Raw genomic sequence first — 27,772 nt, 5'->3', positions numbered from 1 at the left:
ACTCCCTTTACTCCGATCAAATTGCTTCATTTTCAGTGTCTGTTTCTTTCTCTCAGACACACTCTTTTCTCTCTCACTCTCTCTCCCTCCCTCTTTCTCTCTGGCTTGATTTCCCCTGTCAGACAGCAAATGGAGAAATACTGATGAGTTTTTTTTTTACCCCCTATTTTTAGGAGTGACAGAGCGTGAAAGAGAGAGGAGAGATGTCATGTGACTGCACTGTATCGCCAATTCTCTCTATCGCCAATTCTCCAATGCTCAGTAGCCAATCGCAACAGCAGAATCTACGGAAAAAAAACGACTGAAGCAACGAAGAAGCGTTTGGTCAAAACGTAGTGGTCATTCTCATTCAGAATCGCTTCCTTCAATGAATGCACACTTGCACAGCCTACTCATGAATCTGCTTTGGTGACAAAACACGCATGACAAATCTCTACCAGGAGGCATGCCTCCATCCTTCCATTGAAAAGTAGTGACGTAGGATCAGGATGAGATGTACTGTAGTGTATACACATTAAGTGAAAGGTGGCAGATCAAGCCAGTACAGACCTTAGACGTGCGTGTGTGTGCGCGTGTGACCGTGAGACATTAGGCTTGTGATTGAGAGAGAACAGAGACAGATTGGTCCATCAACATGCATGGCATTTTCAACATGAAATTCAGTGCGGATTCAGTGATCAAGTCACCTAAAATGTTATTTTCAAATCCAACTTGCTCGCTTTTTTGTTAGCAACGTTCTGTGTCTTCAAGACCGCACTGTATTAGGCTTTATTAGTTACTATATCTCTATCAGTATGGAGTGCGCTACAAGCATATGAGATCTACACTATCCATTTGGCTGTAGCCGTGCGGTTGTTGCCTCGTAGTTGATAATCTATGTATGTAAAAGAAAAACATTCCCACCAATCTTTTAGTTACCAACATTGGTACTGGTAAGAAATATGACACTAATTGAACTAGTAGTTCGTGAGATTAGCATTGGACAATGCTCAAGACATATGACACCTTGCAGTTTGTGAGATTACACTAGCTGCACACACACACACACACACACACACACACACACACACACACACACACACACACACACACACACACACACACAGACACACACACACACACACACACACACACATATACTGGGATGAATGCAAGATCTCCACCCGGCGTAGATAATGACAAAGCTACAGCTTTAAGTTGAAATGGGACACTTTATTCATAAAGAACAGTCAGAATTTCTGTCAGAATCAGTCAGTGTGTTTGTTGCAGAACATTCACACATGCAGGGGATTGGCCTTGGAGAGGACGCTTTGTGTAAGAAACAGGAATACATCGTGCTGACACACCAACCATTGGTGCATATATACACAGCAAATTCTGGAGTGTTGTTTTAATTTAAAGTAATGAAAGTATACAAATGGACCTGCAAGGGTTAGTTTTTACACTTTAAGAGTTAGATTGCCATTTGGGATCAATTTTTCACTTTCTGAGATACATGAACAATCAGGATTTTACTCTGTCTGTGGACAGTCAGCATCTAAGCGCTCTGAGGATATTAAATATTATATAAGATTTCCCTTTGGATCAAAACTATTAAACGAAGGGCACTTACACAACTACTGTACCATTTGCCCTTGGTACAGGCCAACTCCCCCGTCTTGATCCACCTACACGCACGCACACACGCACGCACGCACGCACGCACGCGCACTTGCACACGCACACACGCACACACAGAGGAGTGCCAAGGCTGCCCTGATTAATTAATCAACAACTACAAAGTGAATAATTAACAACTCTTACTATGTTGTGTTCACATATTATGCAATATGCATGTTTGGCCGCATTTAATTATGACAAGGAGAATCTGTGGAGAGGTCTTTGTGTGAAGTATTCTGAATCGCCTGTGATGTTTTATGCATGGGCACACTTTTGTATTAGTACACTTGTGTGTGTGTGTGTGTGTGTGTGTGTGTGTGTGTTTTATACAGAACATTAAGAGGACAGAGCCCCCTGTGACACAATGTGGGCTGATTGAGTGTAAAAGTGTTGATCGTGTTTGGTTGCTAGGATGCTCCCACCCCATGCCTTGCACTCTTCATTGAAGTCAAGTAATCCCATGGGTTCAAATCTGTTAGCACATAGGGCCACTCTTTGATGGACTAATGTGTGGTTTTTGGCAGATGGTTTAAACCTGCTTTGTGATATTTAACATGGATTTATTCAGGGCAAGTTGGCTGTGCACACAATTTATTCTTCATAGTGTGTTCATTATTAAATTCACACATGGAGCCGAGCTGCCCACAGTCTGATCATGACCTTTGATAGTGGGCATACGTGTATGTACAGTATGTGTATGAACATGCGTGTGTGTGTGTGTGTGTGTGTGTGTGTGTGTGTGTGTGTGTGTGTGTGTGTGTGTGTGTGTGTGTGTGTGTGTGTGTGTGTGTGTGTGTGTGTGTGTGTGTGTGTGTGCGCGCGCGCGCGCATCAAGTGCCTGATAAATCCTACATCTGTGACCTGGTTTCATGCAGGCATCATGTAATTACATCAGTATTCCACAGGGAGAAACTCGTAGGAAATATCACAAGCTGTGACTTTCTTTTTTACCCCCCACTGTTCTGCACTACCCCATTTATAGTTGAGCCTAATTTATACTCCGCAGTACAAAGGTGGCGCTTGTCAAAGAGAGCAGATCTACAAGCTGACAACGCGTTGAGATGTGACTCATTGTGGGCTTGTAGATCCGTTCTTTTTTTGACAAGCGACACTTCATGCGATTGACCATGAATTAAGCTTTTAGCCCACCTCATACACTGCACCACCTTGTTAGCGTGAAATTATGATTTTTATTAATTCATTTGGGCGAGCAACAGCGTTGTGCAACAAAGTATATATTAGGCTTTAGAGGGGCACAGTGTTGAGGAGACCCAGGAGAGACGTCTCGTTTAAAAAAATGTTTATGACTGTTATTGTTATTATTACTACTATATGCTTTAGTGTATCTATCATTTAAAGCCGCGACCACATTGTGTAATATACTGAATCTGATGATAGCTCAGAAGAAAAATATATATATATATTATTATTTTTTTTTTTTTTAAGAAACGTCTCATTTGGGTTTTGATCTGTGGCTCCACTATAGGACCATTGTGCTGCAGTTTAAAACATGCCATCATGAGTCATGAATATGCACAAGACTTTGAGCTCTTACGTGCAACAGGTTGCTATTCTGTCCAAATGTATCCTCGGCCAGCAATAAGGTTTCATCTAAGCTCATCTATTATCATTTTATTATTTATTTTTTACCAAAAATGAGAGACATCAGATTCAGACCTAAATATCTTTACATCCTGGGGTGTGGTGTTTTTGCATTTAATTACTCCAAAAATATATTATTTCAGACTGTAATTTGTGTAAATTACAAAACCATTGTAATGTTGTATCCAGAATTTGTCACACCCAATAAAGGCATCAACTTGTATGAACGAGGCATTTATTCACCCCCGGTGTGTAAAGACCTTTAGACTATACTTTAGCGCGACTGAAAAAGTAAATTTTGAACCGAGAAGAAGTGACTATGCTAAAGAAAACTGCATGGTGACTATATGGTGTAGTATAGTCAGAATTTATTTTTGGATGGTCTGTTTTTTATTGGTAGCTGCTATCCTCTCAGTTGTGTGGCAGAGCGTGGACTTTAAATGTATTTCATGGTTCACTCAGAGACCCCAGCACACAGTCTGTGTGTCTACTTTAAGCTCCTCTTCCAATGATAGGTCCACTCGCCTCCTTATCTCTACTCTGTGATGTGACATAGCTTTGGTGTGCGTGCGTGCGTGCGTGTGTGTGTGCGTGTGTGTATGTGACTTAGAGAGGGCGTGTGTGTGTGTAAGAGAGAGCGAGACTATGAGGGAGAGAGCGAGAGAGAGAGAAAGTGTGTATATACGCCTGTGTATGCGTGTATGTGAATCTCAGCTTATACCTCCGCCCTCCCTGTCACTGCATGGCCAATTTCTTTCCCCCCTCTCCCTGTGACTGGCTCTCATGTCCAAACATGTTACATATCACCATGTGAGTGAACCCACACACTGATATACCAACATGTGTCTTCTCCCATCAAACTTTATCTCCAGGGCAAATGTCTGATGTTGGGAACATCAACGGGCAGGAAATAAATAAAGTAATATAGTTCATATATACGAAACCTGTGCACATTTTCATCCAAATGAAAAAAATAATAAGAATATAGACATATAGCCTAGCACACTGTTATTAGAAAATGTGAGAGACGGGGGATGCACATATTTGTCTCATGTGGTTTACCATGCTATACCATCATAATGCATCTGGCAGATTTGCATGATGCATGTGTCTCAGCAATAGGCATACAGTACCTTTATACAGCCATAAGTCTCCCTGCATATATACACTGTTATGTGAGTGATGTATGTGTATATGATGGGCTGACTGGTTGGGAGACAGATGCGGGCTAACATGAATCTTGTAAGCGACAGGACAAGGGCAAATAACATGACGCACTGAAGAAGTTTCGTGTGTGTGTGTGTGTGTGTGTGTGTGTGTGTGTGTGTGTGTGTGTGTGTGTGTGTGTGTGTGTGTGTGTGTGTGTGTGTGTGTGTGTGTGTGTGTGTGTGTGTGTGTGTGTGTGTGTGTGTGTGTGTGTGTGTGTGTGTGTGTGTGTGTGTGTGTGTGTGTGTGTGTGTGTGTGTGTGTGTGTGTGCGCGCGTGTGTGTGTGTGTTTGTGACTTCTGTAGGATGCAGGAGTATCGCAGAGGACATTCAAATAAGGCCTTGTTTACGCATGCAGGTTACTTGAGAGTGTGTTTTCATGTCAGATACATTATCCATCTGTGGTGCTGGTACTCTGCTACTTTGCGTTGTGGGTGAATAGAACAGCAATCTCCATGTCTCCTCTCGTATGCATCGTCCTTCCCTCCTCTGAATTTGACATCACAAGTTGTGATGTCTAGCTCTGACAAGCTGTCTAATGTGCAGTCCGACGTCTGAAAGTATATGTATGTATGTGCTGCAATATCCTGTCGCGCTTGTACTTTGTCACCAGTCGTCCCTGAAGGTTTCCTCACACTTGGCAATAAAGTCCTTCTGATACAGAATTGTAGACATAAGAATGGATGCGTTCTCATACACTGTGTGTAGGTGGGATGGAAGGCCATTACCTGCCTAATTGCATGCTGTAGCCTACTATCAGATACTGTAGAAGAGGGAGAGAGGAAAGGATAGAGGTAGTGGAGGATGGCTGGATGGATGTAGAGCTGGCTTAGCACACAGCACGTACTCTGGGACAAGAGGTCCTAGGGAACGCCAAGAAATATAATCTGGGATAAATTAAGTCTCAAATAAGTTTTAACACTGAGTAGTAACGCTTGCAGGTAGTAGTGACATTAGTAAGTAGTAACACTCCAGGCCAAAGATGATCGCAAACAAGGATATTTTATTCAGGATGGCAGTGTTTTTCTTGTCAGGCAGTGTTTTGCCTGAGTCATCCATTGATTAATAACTAGAAGCTCGGCCCTGCTACGCAGGGCCTCGCGTCTAGCCCGCCGCCACGCCCACGTAGCGCCCGCGGCCACTTGGCAGCGCATATAAGTGGCATAGCGTCATGAGGGCCAGTGGGGCCGTGGCTCGGTCAGTGAAGACTGTAGCGCGGATGATATGTGGCATAGAGGGGCAGTTTTTAAATCTCCAGAGGAAACATCCGTGGGCTACCATTGGTTCAGCGATGTGTGCGGGCGCCCTGCGGGCCCTCCTCCTCCACCAATGTGCAGTATTGAGAGCCCTGACGTCACAACATTTGGAGCGATGGGCACTGCACTCTGGTTGGTTAGGGTACACCTAGGGCCCAGGTAGAACCCAGTTAAAGCCTGCATGGGCAAGCCCAGTTAGGACCCGCCTTGGTCCCACATAAACGTGGCTAGTTGGGGCCCACCTAAGGGCCAGGTAGAAGCGACTGATAGCCCGCATGGGCATCGCAGTTAAGACCCACCTCGGCCCCACATAGAATTGCCTAGGTGGGGCCCACCTAAGGGCCAGGTAGAGTCGGTGGGGACCCCCCACAGGCCAATGTTAAAATGGTAGCACTTGTTCCTCAACATAGTGTGAATGTGCGTGCAAAGTTGACCACAATCGGACGCTGCATTCATGATTTGCGGCATTTTGTGCAAACTTTAGATGTGAATCTTAGCCAATCGGGATGGAATATTAAAGATTAAACAGATCCGTCTTGATCACATGACTATAGAGATCATGTGTACCGATTTGCGTGAAATGTAGATAAAATCGGAAGGAGTAATGTAAAGAAATATGTTGTACATAAGGCGGCCTCCTGGTGGAGCTATAAAAGGTAGATGTGAGAAATGCAGGGGAAAGGTTTTTCCTTGACCTCTAGAGAGTGCACATACAAAGTTTTACACAGATTGGTGCAGGTATAGGTAAAAACACAAATCGGACTGTTGTAGCGCCACCATGAGGCTGATTAGAAAAATGTCAAGTGGAATTTCTTGCTCGGCATAGTGGGAATGTGGGTGCAAAGTTGCACGGAAAGTGCATGCTGTGTTCATAATTTGAGGCATTTTGGTCAAAATGGAGCAGTCCTGGAAACTTTGGAAGCCATTTTAGTCAATCAGGATGGAAAATGAAAAATCTGAAAGACCGTGTTTTTTTAATGACTATAGAGATACTGTGTATGGATTTGCGTGATGTTAGGACAAAATATGTAGCAGTACTGTGAGAAAATGTGTTTTGCAAAAAGCGGCCTCCTGGTGGCACTATAACAGGGCCATGTGAAAGAAATGGGGCAGAGGTTCTGAATTGGCATCCAGGGAGTGTGTGCGCACAGTTGCGCTGCGATCAAGCCAACGATGCGGGAGATTAACTATCCACAGACCGTCGGACGGACAGGGGGTAAAACATACTCTCGCGCCATCCCTTTCGGCCTGGCGGAGACAATAAAAAAGCTAAAGTAAAGGAAAAGACCATTACTGCAACAAAAGTAATCAACAAACTATACTATAAAACATTGGCCACATTGTCAAATAATTTAAGAAAGAGGCAAACATGTTGAAAATAGCCGATCTACAAGCTTACAACGCCTCTCAACGTGAGGCGTTGTGAGCTTGTAGATCTGCTATTTTCACAATATTGACTTGTGGAACGGAGTCAAACAAAATTGGGGGGGTCCCCAGTTCAAATATGATTATTTGAAATTACTACATGACCATAATGCAGCCTAAACGTGCGTTGCACGGGGCGGTCCTGCCATTACGTTAGTTATTGGAGTTGCTGTGGAGCTACACCAGAAGACACACACAACATACACCATCTACAATGGACTAACGGAGCAGCAATAATAACAGTTACCGCACGAACGTGCATTGTTGACAAAGTGATTGCACAGCCGCTGCAGGAACAACCACGTTAGCGTTAGCTACATGCCGACTATCACAGCGCCCTGTCCGTCGTCGCTGCGACTGACTCTGATGGCTACAGCCATAGATATATAAACACTACAGCAAGCTCTCTGAGATGCCATTGTCTGGGAACTGCTCTTAGCGTGACACGACCAATGAGAGTGAGCGCTTTCGTTGTTGCTAAGATACGGTGCATGGCACACGGCGTCTCTGCCCCATAGCTTGTAGATCTCTCACACATGATTGGCGTAGGCTGCGTTGCCGTCGACGCTGATTGGCTGCATGTTGCTGTGACGTTGAAATGGGGTGCCAGGTCTGCTTTGTGTGTAAGCGATTTTGGGCTCATTTGGGCGCGCTTTTGGGCTCGTTTCCATAGAGCACGGCAGGGCTTGTTTCTTTCCCGTGACCGATGTGGCAAAAAAGGTGCAAAACGAACCATCCGGAAGTAAAGTGCGAGATGAAATATATAGCACTTTTTGATTATTAGAGAAGGAGACAGATGTGAAGGTGGAAAATGGAATGTAGGAGGTTATATATTTTTTCATGAGCGATTTTTGTAGCAAGTTGTGAGTGAATTGGGTCACTCCTGTGGGCGGGGGGCTGAATAGAACCATTGGGGTTTGGGAAGGAGACGCTCTCTGTTTGAGTGGTAGAGATGATACCTACACTGTGTTTGGCAGCAGACACAAGTGTACAACCAGTGGTGGACAAAGTACTCAACCCCAATACTTGAGTCAAATATGACTCGACTACAAGTGAAAGTTGCTCAGTCAAATTTGTACTTGAATTAATTTGCTGGAGTACTTAAAGGGATATTTCACTTTTAAAAAAATGATGGTAATTCTATCGTCTACTCAGGCTTATGAGAGCACCCACAGTTTTTAAGTTGCTCGATTCAGTATTTAGATATTTGATATTCATTTTATCAGACACGCCCCCTTCCTATACAAACCCATTGTAACTTCAAACTCCATTTTAACCATGTTAGATTCATCGGAAACACCCGTTCTTGTTTCTGGTGACTCATACTGCCCTCCTAATACGTGAGGGGGCCGTGTTTTTTCAATTCCTTTTTTCTTTTTCTTTTTTCAAATTGCGAAAAATGAAAAAAGTGAAATACAATAAAAAAGTTACAATGGGGGCGTGTCTGATAAAATGAATATCAAATATTTAAATACAGAATCAAGCAACCTAAAAATTGTCCGGGGTGTTCACAAAAGCCTGAGTAGACAATAAAATGACCCAAATTTGTTTTGAAAGTGAAAGATCCCTTTAAGTATTCAAAAGATACAGATACTCAAAGAATTGACTTACAGTACCCAAGTAAATGTACTTTTACTTTACACTTGTGTACAACAAATAGAACATCACCCTGTTAATTCATACTTACAGATGCACGCGCCCAGGACAGGTGTGTCTGTAATACACACTTGTGTGTCCAACATTATAAACAGCATATTTACATTCGGTTTGTGGATGGTTTATTACAGTACATACATATTACATACATGTACTTGAAGGCAACCAGGTGGAGACATCCACATAGCCACAACAACAGCCTCTCTGTGAAGGAGAGAGCAGACTGCACGCGGCCTCTGCAGTCCTCCTATCCCTCCTATCTGTTCCGTCACAGGGAGATAAATCTGTCATGATGTCCATTAGCGTTATTACAGTCCTGACATCCGTGCAAAAGCAGCTGGGGTGTCCTCTTAACCCATGGAGACCTGAGGCCAATTCTACAAATGCCTTCTAAATCCTAAGCGTTTTCTGAAAAACGTATGGCATCAGTGGTGCTCAAACTTTTTCATGTCAAGGATGTATTTGGCCACGGAACCCCCATCTCAAAATGATTTTGTGCCAGGGTTCTGTGAACGAGAGAGCAGACTAAACGCGGCCTCTGCAGAAGCAAAGATTTGAGTGAAAAATGTTTGCTTTAAAAAATATACATATTCAAAGACTTGCACACATTTTCCCGATCTTTAAAAAACAGCAGATCTACAAGCTCATAGTGCGGCACGAAGTGACTATGAGCTTGTACATCTGCTATTTTTGAATAGCAAAAGTATGCTATATGCCAAAGTGTGCTATATCTAAAATGACACAGGTGCTTTCCCGGAGTGAATGGGTTAACGTGTTGACATAGCATGAAACTAGCAGTGGCACATGCGTGCGCGCCTGCACGCGTGAGCGTGCGCGCACACACACACACACACACACACACACACACACACACACACACACACACACACACACACACACACACACACACACACGCACAGAGGCTACGCATGAGATTTATAGTGCCCACTCCAACCCCTACGCTCTCATCCAGACTGCCCTGTGCACTACGTTGCAGTTTTTCCTCCTACTCTTAATAAACTTACATACTTATCCACTACTTTGGGAGTTAATGCACCTCTCATCCCCTCCCACTTGGTGAATTATGTTCTTTTCACCCCTCCTACCTCATTTGAAGAATCCGCTTCTCGTGTGTGCGTGGTTTATGTAATTACTGTCCCTGTGGGGTCCCCTCAAGGATATTAATACCAGTCAAAATTGACCTTAAGGGGACAGTTTTCTGGTTCCCACTAGGAAAATGGACATTTTATGGGGGGGAAATAAAGCTGTTGTGATAGGCTATATAACGTATGACTTGACTATCTAATATATTAATAGTTACACCACCACGCAGTTTTATCTTGGAAGCTCTTATTTTAGTCCACTGTCTCATTCAACCACAATATTCCACTGGCTTCCGTTCTGGTACAGTACCTGTCTGAATGGTTCTGCTTCTATCATCAGTAATCACAATAGACCTTCACAATAAAGGGCCTGAACAGTGTTAAACATTACATCTCTCTTCAACAAAAGAACCCTCTAAGACCCAGCGATGCTTTTTGGCAACAATTATATTTTATAAAGAAAGGAGTTTAAATGATTTGCTTTTCTGTTATTTTTTCATTTTTTCACCTCTAAATCCTCATTGGGTCCTATTGTTTAGTCTTACAATGCCATTGGCCAGGATATTTGCATATAAATACCCCCCACAGAGCCAGGAATCATCACAACTTGAAAAGAATCCGGGTCTTTTAAACTAAGTTTGCTTTTCAGTGCAGCAAACAACATCCAAATTGTCACTTAACTGACAATCGTACTTCACAGTGAAAAAGTAACACAGTAGCCTATACTGCAAAAGTGCTGCAGTGATAAAACGCCCATCTTCCACGGCAGAACAAATCTCTCTTTTTTTTGTATTTGTCCTGAGATACTGCCATGGTAGCGGTAGCTCATAATAGGGAATCACAATGTGTTGACAGTATACAAAACACATACAGTATCATAATCACGTACAGGTAAGTATCATAAATCACATACAGATCTTTTTTTTTCTAGGGCAGAGATCTGCCTACAAACTTTACAGTCAGTTTCAAGTCAAGGACTTGTCTTGACTTAATGAATGACACATCTGTGTACCTTGTAGTGATGCGCGGGTCGGGTTTTTTCATGACTCGGCCCGCCCCGCCACGGAACTCAACCCGCCTCAACCCGCCCCGCGAACCCATATATAAATCTATGGCTCAACCCGCCCCGCGATTTTTTTTTAATTCTGTAAAATCATGGTTAGAAAATAATCCCCAAGTGTATTCAAACTGTTTTATTGTTATTATTCTTATTCTTATTAGGAATAAAGACAAAACAAGAGCATGTTATTATTTTTAATTTTTTTGCGTGTGAGACCTCATGACCCGCTCACCCGCAGCCCGCATAATTGCCTCCGAAATTCTGACTCGACCCACCCGCGCCGCGGGTTGACCCGCGGGTCCCGCGGGTTACGGGTCAACCCGCGCATCACTAGTACCTTGTGCTGTGACAAGGCTCAGGGCTATCTGGTTCACCCACAGAACCAGGGTGATGTTGCTGTTCACCTGGGTCCTCTTCTTCAGTGACCAGGTCATCCTCACTGATCTCAGGTTGCTGTATGATGACTGTTGCTGGCTTCCACCGTCTCCATGCTGGAAACTAATGGGTGCTCCGACCTGTCTAGCAGACCTGTTGTAGTTCTGTTTCTGGGAATGTTGGGATTTCGCTCTCCTTGTTCACACTGTATCCTTAGGGGTTACCTGAGGTCGTAACTGTAGAGTCGTTGTGGGCAGTATGGAACGTGGTCTGCAACTCATTAGGATTTGGGCTGGGGATTTTTCTCCAACGACCAGTGTGTTCCTATAGTCCAGCAGGCTGAGGTACGGATCTTTCTTGTCCTCTCTGGCCTTTGTGAGGATCCCATTTGCAGTCTTAACAGAGTAATCCATTGTTCTGTGGATTATGCAGGCATGAAGAGATGTGCTCGAAGCCCCATGACTATGCAAACTGTTTGAATTCACGTGAGTTCTGACATGGCCCGATGTCATTAACAACATTTCCTGGTATGCCATTAGGAACCCTACTTTGATTGTGTGGATAACGACAGCCATGGTGGTGTTGTGCAGGCGTTCCATTTCAAAATCTTGTCCTCTCTAGCCTTTGTGAGGATCCCCTTTGCAGTCTTAGCAGTCTTTTTGACGAAACCACAATTGTTTTGTGGATTATGCAGGCTTGAAGAGATGTGCTGGAAGCCCCATGACTCTGCAAACTATTTAAATTCATATGAGTTGTAACATGGCCCGTTTCCTGATATGCCATTAGGAACCCTGCTTTTATTTTCGACAGCCACGGTGGTGTTGTGCAGGCCATCTAAAAATTCCTGCTGAGGTAGTCACATAATAATGTAGAGTTTCAGGACAATAGATCTGTTGCTACAGTGGGTTCTCTGGGATTTCATGCGAGGGGTGTTTTCCTTTGTGTTGGCGTTTCGGTTTGGCATATTTCACACTTCCTTACTGTTTCCTCTATCTGTTGACTGGTCAAACAATTATGTCTTTTGCCCTGTGTTTACTTTTCTCCACTCCAAAGTGTTGTGTGTGTATGCAGTATACAGTACAGTGTTCTGAGCTTGTGTGGAATAATTATCTTCTCATCCTTTGGAAGGATTCCATCAGGTGGTTCCAGTACTCACTGATACAGTAAGCGGGTGACAGACTGACCAAATGACCTGCTAGAGAGTGGACAATTGCTCACCCTGAGCTGTAGCTGCCTTGATATTATCAATATATAGCTTGTCTGTACTCAGCTGCACTGATGACAGTGTGTACTTGTGACTCCATAGCCTCAGTTAGTGAACTGTCCTCGTCATTCATGGATTTTCTTGACAGCATGTTGGCGTAGGGTTAGGGTTATAGAGTATGGTTTCTAGTTGTGTGAGGTCTGATTCCACAGTTACGTGTCACCCGTAGAGGTATTCATGGAATCTCTTGCACCCATGAAAGTCTGCATATAGCTCATCTCAGTAGTTCGGCTCTGTGCCATTAGCAGCTTGGATGCGTATGCAACTGGCCTGGCTTCCTGCATAATGGTTGCACCCAGGCAATTTTTCAATGCTTCCACCCGGAGTGTCACTTCCTGTCCAGGATTGAAATAGGCTAGCACCAGCCCTGGTGCTGTGATAATCTTCATCTGCTGAAAAAAAAAACCCTCAGGTGTTGTGTCCCAGTTTTGTGTCCCAGTTTCGTGCCTTAACAGGTGTCTGAATGGTGCAGCTCTCCTCGGCCAGTTTGGGAGCAAATCTAGCTAGGTCATTTACCATGGCAAGGATCGTCTCGAGCTCTGCCTCACCTGTTGGCGGTGGCATGTCTCTGATGGCTTTCATCTTAAGAGGGACTGGTTTCAGGCCAGTGGCTTTGAGTCTATAACCAAAGTAGCTCTTCCCTTTTTCTCTGGTTTGGTTGAGCATGGCTCTGAGGTTGCATTCCTCTTTGTTTAACCACACAACATTCTCATCCACAATGCCATCAACTTACTTTAGGCTTTGGTATGTCTCATCATCCATGCTCACCTTTAGCAGACCAAAGGGAAGCCTGAGAAAACGGTTTGTGAAATGTAGTAAACGGTGATGACTCCTCAGTCCTCACTCAGCTTAATAACCCAGTAACCCGATCTTTCATCTAGAATGCTAAAGAACGTGGCCCCTGCTAACCCGTCTGCCTACCCTTGGAGGTTACATCCTCGAGGGTAGGTAGAGGGTAGTATAGCTTAAGTATTTCCTTGTGTAGAGGCAGGGCCACAGATCATTAAATGCTGAAAATTACATTAATGTGGGAAAACTCTACTTGTTTTAAAGTAATGTGGCATTCTCATAAACAAAAAATACAGTGTGTTTTATAAATATTTGAATCAGTGTTTGAAAAGCTAAATCCGCCCCTGTTCAAACATTCAATAGTCAAGCAGTTTTATGATGTCAGTAGTGGAAGAAGTCTACCCTGGTAAACTAATCCAAACTCTGTATAAACACTTACAAGGATACTTAACCTACTTTAAAATAAGGAAACCTCTGTCTGTGTGAATGCATTTTTCTCCTCAGTGGGCTGACTGATCGATCTGTCATTACCTGTCACTTCAGTAGAGTTTAGTTTATTTCCCACACACTAAAGAAACTATAGTCCATGTAAAAATGGACCCTTAAGCCTTGCAATGTTCTCTTAATATCAAAGTAATGTCTGTGACAGTGACAGCCACGAGTAAATCAATAAAACACTTTACATAGTTAGGGAAATTAAATGTCTCTTCAGACTGATACAATAAGACAGTAGGATCTTATTTCAAAACACAAAATGTCAAAAGGAAACGTATGTTCACAGAGCAAATGAATACTGAGGATTGTATTGTAGTTTGGGGTCCCAGAGATGAAGACATTGAATACTGAATAAAAACATTGAATAAATGAATACTGAGGATTGTATTGTAGTTTGGGGTCCCAGAGATGAAGACATTGTATCAAATCCATGGCCTAATGCATATCAAACTGGGGATCCTTGAATTGAAAAAAGGTTGAGAATCACTTAGATCAGCTCACATGGAGTTCCTCAAAGATCCAAGTACTGATGTCATATTTGGGCAAGAATGGCATCATCAATATGATGTCTGTCTTGCCCAAATATTGATTTTGTCACAGCTCCAGACTGGTCTCAAAGTACTGCACAGTGAAGCCATGTCATTATTATGTTTTGTTTTTGCAGACAACTGTAATCCCTAGAAGAGTTGTGTGGCTCTCTGTTATGCTTACCGTGAAATTGTCAAAATGTCATTCTGCTCCTTTTCCTCCTTTGGTGTCCTACTTTTGTCCTCCTTTTTATGACATCACTGGAAGAATAAATGCAGCCGATTCACTCTCTAGACGAATTGATGCAGAACGGTTTAGGGCTTTGTGGACATGTGTGTAATTATGTGGAAAATAAATCAGCTGTATTTTCTGTAGAGATGGTCAGTAATCCTGAAGTGGTGTTGGCCTGTGATGTCGTGTGATCGGCAGCAATATGAGTTGGTTCCAGTCTTCCATTCTACCCAGAGAATAAAAAAGCAGCTTTGCCCATGTCTTTGTTGTCAACCTTGGCAGACACAGATTATCCATGCTACCTAGCTCTTGTGATGTGGCTGTATGTTTTCCCTCAGGAGAAAAACCTCAATGCTTTGGAAATGTGTTGTTGGTTTACAGAAGAGATCCACTCCTTCCACTTTGTGCATAGTTCTCTGTTGAGACAGCAAGAAAGTTGAGAGGGACAAACAGTTAGGCGGAACATGCTACTGATCAGATGCAAACCAACTTTAGCAGCAGCTGTAGACAGACAGGTCTTAACCACTGACTTACTTTTGTGAAACTGTCTTTTTCTTTAAAAAATAATCGCTCCCCTGTCTCTGTCTAACTTATCTGCCCTCTCCTCTCTAACGCTCTCTAACTTTCTTTCTCTAGCTCACTGAGTTGTGCATTAGGTCATAGTTATAGTTCTGTGTCCATGTCTTTATCCACAATGGCTGGTGTTTGTTTGAAGTTGTTACACAAACTTTTCTACAGTTCTGTCTGTTGTGGAATATTCCACAGTTTTTCTCCTTCCTGCCCTGAAGGGAATCTGTAATCAGGGTTGGATAGCTTGGATGAACGGCCATGCCGTGATGTTTGGTTGTTGGTTGTTGGCTGACATCAAGATATCAGGAATCAGGAAAGTAAACCATCCCAACAATGCCATGCTTTGGTGCAAATCACTGTATGCCACGAGAGGGACATTTATAGTTAGTTACATGGTAATTATGGTTTTGGTAAACAGTGGAAACTGATTATGCCGAAATTAGAAAGGTAATTTATTTGAAGGTTATTTTAATTGAGATGAGGCAACACATTTTGTTTTATCCTTGAGTTCCCTTTTTTGCCTGTGCACCCTCGACTTATGTATTTAACCGCCAGCTGCGATACTACTTTCACAGTTATTAGGTTTTAGAGTCCCTCTCTTTTGAGCTAATACTGTATGTGACCGGCAGGTGCACTTAGAGGAGAGCAGACAAACGTCACTGAAATAATTTCAGTAAAAAATTACTTATTCACAGATTCAGAACTCTGAAATACTTCATACTAAATGACTTCCCAGTGTTGTTTACATTATGTCAGCTTCTCACAGTAAAATCCATATTTCATACTTGTCCGGTTAATTTTACAATATTATTCCCTTGGTTTGCTCTCGTGTCAAGTCCAAAGAAAGAATGATTAACCACAAAATAAAGTTCAAATTCATACTGAGTTCATACTTGAAAAGAAAGTGAAGAATGACTGTATTTTCCCTTTCAATGTGACATTTTAAGTTTTACATTTACATTAATTCTGTATTGTGTAGTTCCAAAACTTTTGTGTTGTAAACCAGTCCAGCAATGTCTCATTTTATAGCTCTGTTTCTCTACTTTCATAAGAAATGAAGTATCCAGACTGCACACTCAAATCACCTAGGAAAGTGGTTCAAATCTTAATGGCAATAATCAATTTACATGTGTTTGTTTCTTTTCTGTTCAGATTTGATAAAAAAACAATCTGATTCCAATCTGTTTGGGCCAAAATTCTATTTTTTATTTTGAACATAGCCTCTGTCTCTATCCATCTCTCTGCAGGATGCCAAGTTTGTAGAGGAGCGTAGGAAGCAGCTTCAGGTTTACCTGCGTATGGTTATGAACAAAGTCATCCAAACACTGCCAGAGTTCACTGCTAAACCCACCAAGGAGACCCTGCTGTCCTTGCTTCCCTTCTGCCTGTAAGTATGCACATAACAACAACAACAATAATAAGAAAAATAAGAATAAAAAGCTGTCACCGAGCCTGTTGGTCCTGAAGGTTGTGGCTGCAGTACCGTTACCAGCCACAGTTAAAACTGTCCATGCTTGGGGTGGCTGGGGTCTTCGATAGTCCTACGGACTTAACTGACACGCCGTTTGTTGTATATATCCTGGATGGAGGGAAGCTCATATCCACTGACACTCTGGGCTGGACGTACGTGTACTGAGTCATATACCCGAAATACATGAACCCCCTCACAGTTTCAGTCAATGAGACGCTGCTACCACACACACACACACACACACACACACACACACAGATAGACACATTGTGTTGGAGGGAATGCTGTGTGTGTAACCCACCTAACAACCGGTCTGTTTCTGACTGCTCAGATGGTCCAGTCATTTCCTGCCAGTATTCACACCAATTTCCCCTTCCTGTGACCAGTCACCAAGTGTGGCCAAATACATTATTAATTTGGGAGTCCTTGAGACTGATTACGACTAGCACAAACCATTTCATGCCAATTCCATGCCAGTTATTTAATGTATTTACTTATTATTAGTCAATTGACATGACAATTTATTGCGCTATTACATAATCCTTTTCAAATTAAGACTCTTTTCAATGGAGACCTGCATGGTATATGTATATGAACAAATATACATTCAAAATCACATACAGCTGAATCAAAACAACAAGCACAGATGGCTCCTTGTACACAGTAAAATACTGATTTTTAAACCGGTCCATTTTGTTACATTTGTACACTTCTTAGTTACATTGTGGATACATTAACACTGAGGATTTTACTGTGTGAAGTCTGCCTTAAGCTCCATCAATATCATATCTCTATTCCTCATACCTCCGCGATAAGAACATCAGTTTGCGTCGGAGTCAAATAAAGATTGCGCTGACACATTTGGAATATAACGATGAGATGTGACTGCTGTGTCAAAAGAATGGCATCAGGCCAAGTCATTGCTGCTACCGCTGTGTTATTTCTAACTGTTTCCCAGAGTGCAATGCTTCGCTGTTTACACACTCACGCACACATATGCAGTGGTGGAAAGTAACTAAGTACATTGACTCAAGTACTGCACTTAAGTACACGTTTGAGGTACTTTTGCTTAACGTACGTGTTTCCATTTTTTAGTACTTTATCTTTCTACTCCACTACATCTCAGAGGCAAATATTGTACTTTTTACTCCACTACAATTATTTGACCACTTTAGTTACAAGTTACTTTGTAGATTTTGATTATTATTACAAAACATTAATCATTTAAGCCCTGTTTTATACTTGGACTATAAAACTAAATAGCCGTTCAAAAAGCTCACAACTCTCCATTGGAACGCAGGTTCTTTTTTCCATTTCCTGAAAAGTAACAGTTTGGACATAAGAGGGTTCCAACCGACAGCAACGATATGCAGATAATCCATAGAAAACTGTAACATAATATTACACAGATATAATTCAAATTGAGGCGTATCAGTCCACACAATGGCTTTTGCCTTTTTGCAATCTAGCCGGTCAGGCCGGCGTGATGAAACTCACCATAGCCCCTGAGTTGGCTGTGTAACGGCTTCACTGCACACTGATGGATGAAAGGATGATTAGTACATTCATTAGCGTGATGAGAGAGAGGAGGAGGATGGGGGGTGGGGGGGGGGGGGTTAGACAGCGGTTGAAAGAAGGAGAACGATAGAGTTGGAAGAGGAGTGGTGATGGAGGGGAGGTGAAGGGGAGAGGGAGAGGCAAGATGAAAGACGTTTGGCGCGGATGACAGAGAATGATAGAACATGAGAGATACGAGGAGATTGAGAGAAGGACGAACGGAGGACAGGACATGAGGAGGGGGGATAAACCAAACAGAGTAAAGGAAAAAATACAGATTGAGAGAGAGAGAGAGAGAGAACATGAAAGACATGGAGGGTAAGACAATGGCAGAGAGAGGAGACAGATGAGAGACAGACAGATAGGGAATGATGAGGAGAAAAAGAGACGAGGAGAGAAACATGAAGGGGCGTGTGTGTGTGTGTGTGTGTGTGTGTGTGTGTGTGTGTGTGTGTGTGTGTGTGTGTGTGTGTGTGTGTGTGTGTGTGTGTGTGTGTGTGTGTGTGTGTGTGTGTGTGTGTGCGTGCGTGCGTGCGTGCGTGCGTGCGTGCGTGCGTGCTTGCGTGCGTGTGAGAAACTCATGCTGAGCTCCTCTGTAGTCTAAGGCCTGATGGCTGTCATGGCTCCTTAATGATGCTGCAATGACCTACACCCCTGATCCCTGTGTGTGTATGCACATACACTATGTATATGATTTTGTGTGTGCGTCTGTACTGTATGTGTATGCAGTACATGAAAATGTGCATGTAAATAAATGGTAAATGGTGCATTTATATAGCGCTTTTATCCAAAGCGCTTTACATAGATTGTGCATTACATTCACCCATTCACACACACATTCATACACCGATGGCGGAGGAAAACCATACAAGGCACCAACCTGCTCATCGGGAGCAATTTGGGGGTCAGTGTCTTGCTCAAGGACACTTGGACATTAACTTTGGGGGAGCCCGGGATCGAACTGGAAAACCTCACAGCTTCCATCAGTCCGCTCTGCCGGCCACTCTACTCCTGAGCCACTGCAGCCCATGTTTATGTATGGAGACCAGACCTGTGGTTCTTTTTTAATTTCAAGGACCCCTATAACTCTGAGAGTTACAGACCTGTAAGGGTCCATTTGGAACCCCCTCAAGGAACCCTGAGGGTCCCCGGACTCCATTTTGAGAACCACTGGACTAAAGATAGCCAACCCTTGTTAATCAGTCATTAACCGTTAACACACAATATTAAAATGTACTATTTGGAATTGACGAATGTCTGTGACCAGGGTCCAAAATGAACACCTGCCACTAGACAGGCGTCATCAGCATTTTCATTTAATCAGCAATTTCATCATTAATTTCAGCGTGACTTCACATGACACATTCGACGCCTGCCGGGCAGGGGTGCAATGCTCACTGGACGGCCTTGCACGCCGTGCCGGAACCTATTTGACCAGGAGCACACTCAGGCACACGCATAGATTTAAAACTACTTTAAATTCGCACCTCAACAAAGTTTTCAAAGGCTCCCAACACTAGCGAATTAACATAGGAATAAGCCTAGATGCATAGCAATTGTCCATTGTGTGACTTGCAGTGTAGGTGTTAAGCGACGTGCGCGTCACGTCATTGAAATAGAGTGCAAGAACATACCAAATGAGCATTGCATGCCTGCTGCCGGGTTGGCTGCCGGGTTGTGTGACATGTCATGTGTAAGTACATTATAATCACTATACATATGTGGTAATACAGCTTACAGTTTAGGCATTTAGGAGACGCTCTTAATCCAGAGCGACTTACAGTAAACAAGGACACAAGATACCATATAAGCACACTCATGTTGGCAACTATAACCGCTCTTCAGTAGTGGAAAAAGTACTCAAATGTTTTACAAGTTAAGTAAAAGTATCAATACTGCAATGTAGAAGTACTCTGTTACAAGTAAAAGTCCGGAATTAAAAATGTGCTTGAGTAAAAGTACAAAAATATTGGTACCCAAATGTACTTAAAGTACCAAAAGTAAAAGTATTAAAATGTTTGAAAATAGCTGTTCTACAAGCTCACAACGCTTGTGATGTGAGCTTGTAGATCGGCTTGTAGATCGGCTAAATAGCCTAGTTATAAAATAGGGCTAACGTGGTTAATGTATGTTTTATAATGTAATAATTTATATCTGCAAAGTAACTAATAACTAAAGTTTTCAAATAATTCTAGTGGAGTACAATATATATATATACAATATTAGTACAATATTTGCCTCCGAGATGTAGTGGAGTAGAAGTAAAAGTATAGACAATTGGAAATACTCCTGTAAAGTAAAAGTACCTCAAAAGTACAGTACTTGAGTAAATGTACTTAGTCACTTTACACCATTGCCGCTCTTCACTTTACAGTCACCATGTTCCACCCTCCATCCACAGCACCGAAGCAACAGCACTTTAACACATCCTCTCAGACTGTGTGCCCCCCAGACCACCGGGCGTGCGCTTAGCACACAGTTGTTTACACTGAGCACTGTGCGCACTCATGCAGTCTGATGGCTCGTCTTATTGACATGCATCCTCAGTCACCACAGCAGTGAGTGCGCGGGGTGGGTGGGGGGTGGGGGGGGGCAGGCTAGAGACCTCTGTTTCAGCGTCAACAACATTTTGTCACTCTTCTGACTTCAAAATGAGGATTTGTCAAGGGATAATCGCTCGCTCTCTGTGGCCTTTTTCTGCTGCGGTCAGGGCAGATAATAGGCTACCGTGCACGTGTGTGTGTGTGTGTGTGTGTGTGTGTGTGTGTGTGTGTGTGTGTGTGTGTGTGTGTGTGTGTGCTGGGTTCTGTATTTTCTCAGTGCAACAACAATGTTAGAGTGTAGACATTGAGGGTCACTGTTTTTGTCCGCTTTTATGAAAGACGGGTACTGTATGTGTGTGGTTTTAACTTAATGCCCTATCACTGTCATGCACGCAGGCTTGTGCACATGTATTTGAGGGAATGCGTGGGTATGTTTGTGTTGAAGGGAGAGAGAATGGGTGGAGAAGTAATTCGCGAGTCAGGCGACCCTCTGTATTACAATGTACCTTTTGCCACTAATCCAGTTACACTCAATTGGATCCACATCCATGCTTGTGTTACCTGTTCAATGTAATTATGCCTCCCTCCAGTGTAACTATTAGCGTTCCAACAGTTATTTCCCTCTTAAAATTCATCAGTTATGTTGTAATACTGAAGTAGGATTACCATCACATACTGGGAGGCAGAACAAAGAAATCCATACTTTATGTAGCTCCTTTTTTTATTTGAGTAAATTAGATAGTTTGCTGTTTCCACACGGAGTCTTGTTCCCAATTTAATATCAGTTTCTGCTGATACCAGTCCCCATCGCATCACTGTTTTTGCCAACCTTGGTCAAATTCATATCATACTAGACTCGACTGAACTTATTTGGTGGAAATGGGGACAGGGGAATAAACTACGGATTGAAGTTCCGCTCCCCAAGTAGACTAAATAAAAACATGGCTTATTTCTTTGCGTGCTAGAGGGTAAAGTAAAATATTTGACAAGGGCAGAAAAAGATCGCAGAAGAGGTGGTTGTGATTTTAAAGCATTTACTTTTGTTGTGGCCCGATCTCTGTGACCGCAGGTATCTTGCGGTCACAGGGGACATAGGCAAGCTAAAGCAGATGAGATGAGGTTGAACGAACGTGGTAGTGGCCAGAGGGGAGAGACATATAGCTGACATTTAGTTGGAAAGCCTATAGGCAGAAGAGACAGCGGAGACACAAGAGAGCAGGTTCTGCTGGGACAGATCCCATATGGGATTCATATACTACCCTCCAGTGTAACTATTAGTATTCCAATCGTTTTTGTGAAGTTGTCATTCTCTTAAAATGTCATCAGTTATGTCTAAACATGAATGTCAGCACATATTGAGAGCTATAAAGCCAAATGTATGCAGGAACATCTACAGTAGCTACTTCACCCAGTCTGATTTGAGTGAATGAGATGTTTCCACATGGTGCCCTGTTCCCAATTAATATCAGTTTCTGCTGATACCAGTCCCCATCGAATCACTGTTTTTGGTCAAATTAAGGTGTAAAATAAGGTGTGGCTGGACTTGATTGAACCTACTTGGTGGAAATGGAGATAAGTGGAATGAACTGCAAATTAAAGCCACACCCTCTTTGCTGGTTAAATAAAAACGTGGCTTATTTCCATGTAAATTATTGTAAAATTGTTTAAAAAGGCAGAAAAATATAAGGGAAGAGGTGGCTATGAAGTTAAAGCCGTAATTACTTTTTGTTGTGGCTTGTCCCTCGTGACCCCAGGTACCTTGAGAGAGACTGTAAGTGATTGAATTAACGCTCGGAAATACCCTCCGACTGTGTGATTGCCTATGCTTTTTTTATTATTATTCCAGAGACACCCCCCAGGCCAATGAAGGAGGGGCCAAGACAGCACGTTCCAAAGCCTCGTCACGGTTCCCCAGACTGGGCCGCAGTCGCAACCAGGAGGCCCGGCCGGAACCCCAGAGCGGTGACCTCTAGAAACTCTGAATGTTTTCACCCTTTGACCTCATCTCTGATAGGTTGAAGTTGACAATGAGGACGTCCCTACAGTATGTGTACAGCCTGTGGACTTGACACACGACGGAGGTAAGAATGAGCTGATGGTGAGTCTGGATATCAGGGGGCCTTCTGACAGACTCAGAAACAATCCAGGGGAAGATGCTACGTCCTCAGTGTCTGGAGGTATTTTGCCAGGCTGTGGGAAGGCTTAAATGGTTCTCCTTGGTTGCCTATAGTTGGGACCCTATCATCCAGTACCTATTACCTCATAGGGAGTCAAAGGAGGACTCACTCTGCACATGGACTAGACTGGACAAAGAGTTTGAACTCAGCAAGAGGTCTATTTCCTATTCTGCTCATTTTTAGAGTGAAACTGTACTATGGTCACAGTGCCTACAGTTTTTTGGGGGGTGGGGTGGAGTTGGGGGGGTGTTAACGAAGGAGAACTAAACTAATAGGTTACTCTTGAAAAAAAGATAATTTTTTTAATCGTATTTTTTTGGCAAATGCATTACAGTGCCATCAAGAATTTGACGCCACAGACCAATTTCTCTGTCACCGCGGACTACCAATGGACAGCAGGTGGACATTCCACTTGTCTTCTTTCATCATATTATTACCGATAATCTGCAGAAAACATACTCTACTGTCACACAAGGATCTCCCTCAAAGGTTAGACTCAAGGATACATCCAGTGCTCCTAAGGATTCTCGAAATAATCAGTTTTAGCAGGGCCTATCGTGGTGTTATGCTACAAATGAACGTCTTAACAATGGCTAAACACTTGAAGAGAAGCTGCTTGTTAGAGTGTGGGGGGGGGGGGTTGTTGAATGTCAAGTTTGTGAGAAACAGAAGCTCATGCATATGTATGTATTACCCAAGAGTAATTGGAGACGAGAAGCACTCGTGATTAGAGTGTTTTTTGAAAACTTTATTTGAAGGTTTGCTCACAAGGCGGTAAACATCGTTTATTGTCTCTACGAGGCAAAGAGAACAAATTAGACGTGTGGGTTGTAATTACAGGCCTCAGTCTGCTGTTGTTATTACTATATTCAACTTTGTAATTATTCATAAACACACAGGTAAAAATGGTTAACACTGCACAGTGCACACAGTATTTACAGCCAATTCCGATGTGATGGCGGTAGATTGCGGTGCTTGTGACCTGATCACCTTTGGCCCAAATCTCCAGATGTAATGAGAACTGGGAAGGAAATAGATGATAAAGGGAAACGCTCTCCCATTCCTCTACACAGTGACGGTCAACAGAACCCTTGTAGCAGCGTATTCAACCTCCAGTTGCTCTACTTGTCCCGGCCAGTAGCAAACAGTAGAAGGCTGTCGTCATACTGGGCAGCTCCCAGGTGTCAATGTGTGTGTTATCGTTTTAATGTAAGGCATGGCATTGTTTAGGAAGTGCAATCATGCACAGTCAACCTGGATATAAACTTGAGAATTAAATGAAATATAGCCGCAAAGTGGAGATACAGAGGTTCAAGTCAGCACAGACTGTTAGAAGGTGAAAGGGGTCTAGACCTTTGACAGTCTCCGAAACACTCGTTAATTTATGGCCAAATCTGTGCTGGGCCACAACCTTTTGTGGCAGTGCCGTCACCCCCTACTGCTCAATTACGAAAAGCTTTTTGGGGACATGTTTATACAGCTCAATTAAACATATCCACCTTTTTTGGTGAGGTTTGGACAAACTGTCATTAATGCACCATTAGGCTGATTGGGGTCATTGTTGTGCAAGTAATGCACACAACTTCCAATCATTGGTGAAAGGTTTGTCTCTACCATTTACCATTGCACGGAAATTTGCTATACCACGACAGAGGTAGAAAAACCAGCACAAAATCAATAGTGATAGAGTGATTCTATCAGGGGTTATTTAGGCAATGAGTTGAATGCAAAATTGTCTGCATTTCTTTAGCACCTTTAGAGCAGTTAGGGGTTCAGTGTCTTCAACAGGACACTTCAACACATAACCAGGAGTAGGCAGGGATGGAACCTGTTCTACCTCCTGAGCCACTGCCACCCGATCTGACCAATAAAGCAACAAAATGAGACACAGGAAGACATCATCACATTACACTATAAACGTTGAATCAAAACATATTAAACAGGAACAGTTGAGATTTCAATTTCAAATTTTTGCTGCTGTTGTGTTCACTTATTCAGTTACTATTATTCTAATAATAATACACTTTATTTGTATAGTACCTTTCATACAAAACATAAAGCAAACAAGAAAGTGCAAGTGCTTTGCATCAAAAAGAAAACAAATTAAAAAGAGAACACTGCTAAAATTCTTAAGTAAAGCACATAATAATCAAGTTAAATGGAAGATAAATTGCCTTAAAATGGTGAGAAGTGGTGCTATAGAAAGGCTAGGTTAAAAACATATGTTTTACGCGTTTAAAGATGTCAAGTGAGCCTGCCGCTCTAATCTCTTAAGGAGAAGTGTTCCATAATTTGAGAGCATAATTGAAGAATGCTGCATCTCCAATTTTCTTTTGGGTATAGGGAAATGCATATCTAGCAAGCCTGCTGTAGAGGATTTACCCATTGAGAGCTTTATAAAGGAGTATAGCCTGTGTAGTCTAGCTAGACTGGAGTGTTGCGTTCTCTGTAATAGATCCAGTACTGTGGTACAACACGACAGTACTTGGGGATGTTTATAGGTATAGCCTTTCTTTCTATATGCAGTGCAACAGCGGGGACGTGGCATAATTTTATATTTATACATGTGTCAATCAATGCTGTCAATCACTATGTACAGTAACAAGCATTTCCATTCCGTAGACTTATACTCTTATAGTTGGTAAGTAAAGTGTGTGGTCAGTTACTTACTTACCTGTATGTATTGCATACAATAGATGTCTTTATGCACAATGTGACAACAATTTTAACCTGCTCTACCAAAATCAGCGGAAGATTATTATTTTAAATTTTGTAACATAGATACTTACAATGCTAGCAGTAAGACACAAATCATTTTTTCCAACAGCACTCAAATGAGCTGTCTTGGGCACTTGCAGGGCACAGGGGTAAAGTTCCTGCCCACCACCAAGAGTGTAGGCCTTTGAATCGTCCGCTGAGCTTCCGGCTTGGCCGGGCGTTCCTCCAGATGCATTACGCCCTCCCAGGGAAATTCCTCACTGTCAAAGAAAAGAAACAGCTGGTGTTGTCTACACCCCCCACATGACCAAATATAGGGGTTCTCAGTGACTATGCGTGAGTGGGGAAATTCAGGAACGACTAAAACGAAAAAAAGAACCATGTTGGTAGAGCAGGTCCTGCTCAAAACCGAGTCTAAGGACCCATCAAAGCAACTGACTCAAAACTGGGAAGTGTTCACCGTGATGATTTTTTTATTTATTGTAAAGATTTTGTGGGGGGGCTTTTCTGCCTTTATTTTGATAGTATAATAGAGAATGACAGGAAACAGGGAGTGACACACAGAAAAGGTCGATGGGCACAGGAATCGAACCCGTGACTCACCCGCGGCTGCAGCAGAACCTGTATGCGGTATGCGCATTAACCACTAGGCCATTGGCGCCCGTGTCCACAATGATTTGAGCGAGAGAGAGAAGAAAACAGTGACGTTTTCAAGAGGCCCAGAAAATACAGTATGTGCTGGTTGTGACAACCTATCATTCCCCAGCATTTTGAGGGAAAACAGGAATTGAGATGGAGGATACAACAATTTATTTGTTTTTATTATAGGAACTGACATATCAAGAACATTCATTTCCCCTATCTGAATATGTAGCGTTTTGGAATGAAGACATATAGACACCCCCAGCTTTTGGTTTCCGATCATTTCCAGCTGTTTTTAATGCAATGTTTGCTTATACTTCCTTCCCTGCCACCAGGACATCAATAAGCAGTGGTTCTCACTTCAGTGCAGACTATTCCTAGACAGCCTGGACACCAGGGACGTGAAGAGCGTGGGGAAAGGGCATGACTTTATTCTATCGAGACGCAGCCAAAGTGTTCACTTCCCGCCATGCCATGTCTGTTCTCATGTGCTTTTTTTGTGTCCTTTGCCTTAGCTCAGCAATCCAGCCTTATGCAGTATGTGTCAGTGTCACAGTGGACCGGGTCTGAACAATAAAGCAGTACAACATGTACAGTACATACAGTACCATTGGCTCTGTTTGTTATTGGTGGGGTGTGTGTGTGTGTGTGTGTGTGTGTGTGTGTGTGTGTGTGTGTGTGTGTGTGTGTGTGTGTGTGTGTGTGTGTGTGTGTGTGTGTGTGTGTGTGTGTGTGTGTGTGTGTGTGTGTGTGTGTGTGCGTGCGTGCGTGCGTGCGTGCGTGCGTGCGTGCGTGCGTGCGTGCGTGCGTGCGTGCGCGTGCATGTGAGAGCGTACCCCCTATGCATTTGTGCAATCATGCATGCTTAGGTACAGAGGTGTGTACATGTACTGTATGTATGTAAGAACATTGGCGCATGCATGTATTAAAGCATGCATATGTGTTTTGTAGGGATAAGTTAACGCATCGATGATTGCGTTGTACACTGCACATGCATGGATGGATGGATGAATGAATGGATGAAAAATAGCAAATTCTGCATTCTATTCTTGTACTACTTACAAGCATCTGTGTCTCTAAGTGCACCTGTTTTATAATGGAGTTGTTAATTCTTTGCTGCTTTTCCCAACCGAGCCCAATGGTGTTTTTAACCAATTTCTAACTGTACCCTACTATTTAGGAAAAGCACAGTCCTCCGTATTTTATTCGGTGGTGGCCTGTACTGGCTCGATGGCGAACAGAATGACACAATTGAACTAAATGGTCATTGTCTATTGACCAGAAAATTGGTGACATGCCCATTCACAATGCGGATGGGTGCTCTCGCTATGTTAGCCTATAGACACATACAGTCAACTGGGGCTGAAGCAGGCCAAATACACGCTTGGTACCAAGCATTCCAATAAACAACACCTGCGGTGTTTATGCTTTTAGCTGCAGTTGAA

The 27,772-nt window shown here is 42.9% G+C and overlaps 1 protein-coding gene across 1 annotated transcript in view; it reads left to right on the top strand.

The window, feature by feature from the left end:
• Positions 1-26,925, top strand: part of snx29 (sorting nexin 29) — a 152,808-nt gene extending 125,883 nt beyond the window's left edge. The window contains exons 20-21 of the mRNA XM_084077833.1: positions 16,467-16,606; positions 22,637-26,925. Coding sequence (XP_083933959.1) covers positions 16,467-16,606; positions 22,637-22,763 — 267 coding nt within the window. The 3' untranslated portion in view covers positions 22,764-26,925. The remainder of the gene's footprint in view (positions 1-16,466; positions 16,607-22,636) is intronic.
• Positions 26,926-27,772: the final 847 nt, after the last annotated feature.

Source organism: Gymnoscopelus microlampas (assembly GCF_963454915.1).
Source record: "Gymnoscopelus microlampas genome assembly, chromosome: 14".
Lineage (NCBI taxonomy): Eukaryota > Metazoa > Chordata > Actinopteri > Myctophiformes > Myctophidae > Gymnoscopelus > Gymnoscopelus microlampas.
Note: the sequence above shows the minus strand (reverse complement) of the source record. Positions and strands in the feature narration are given on the sequence as shown.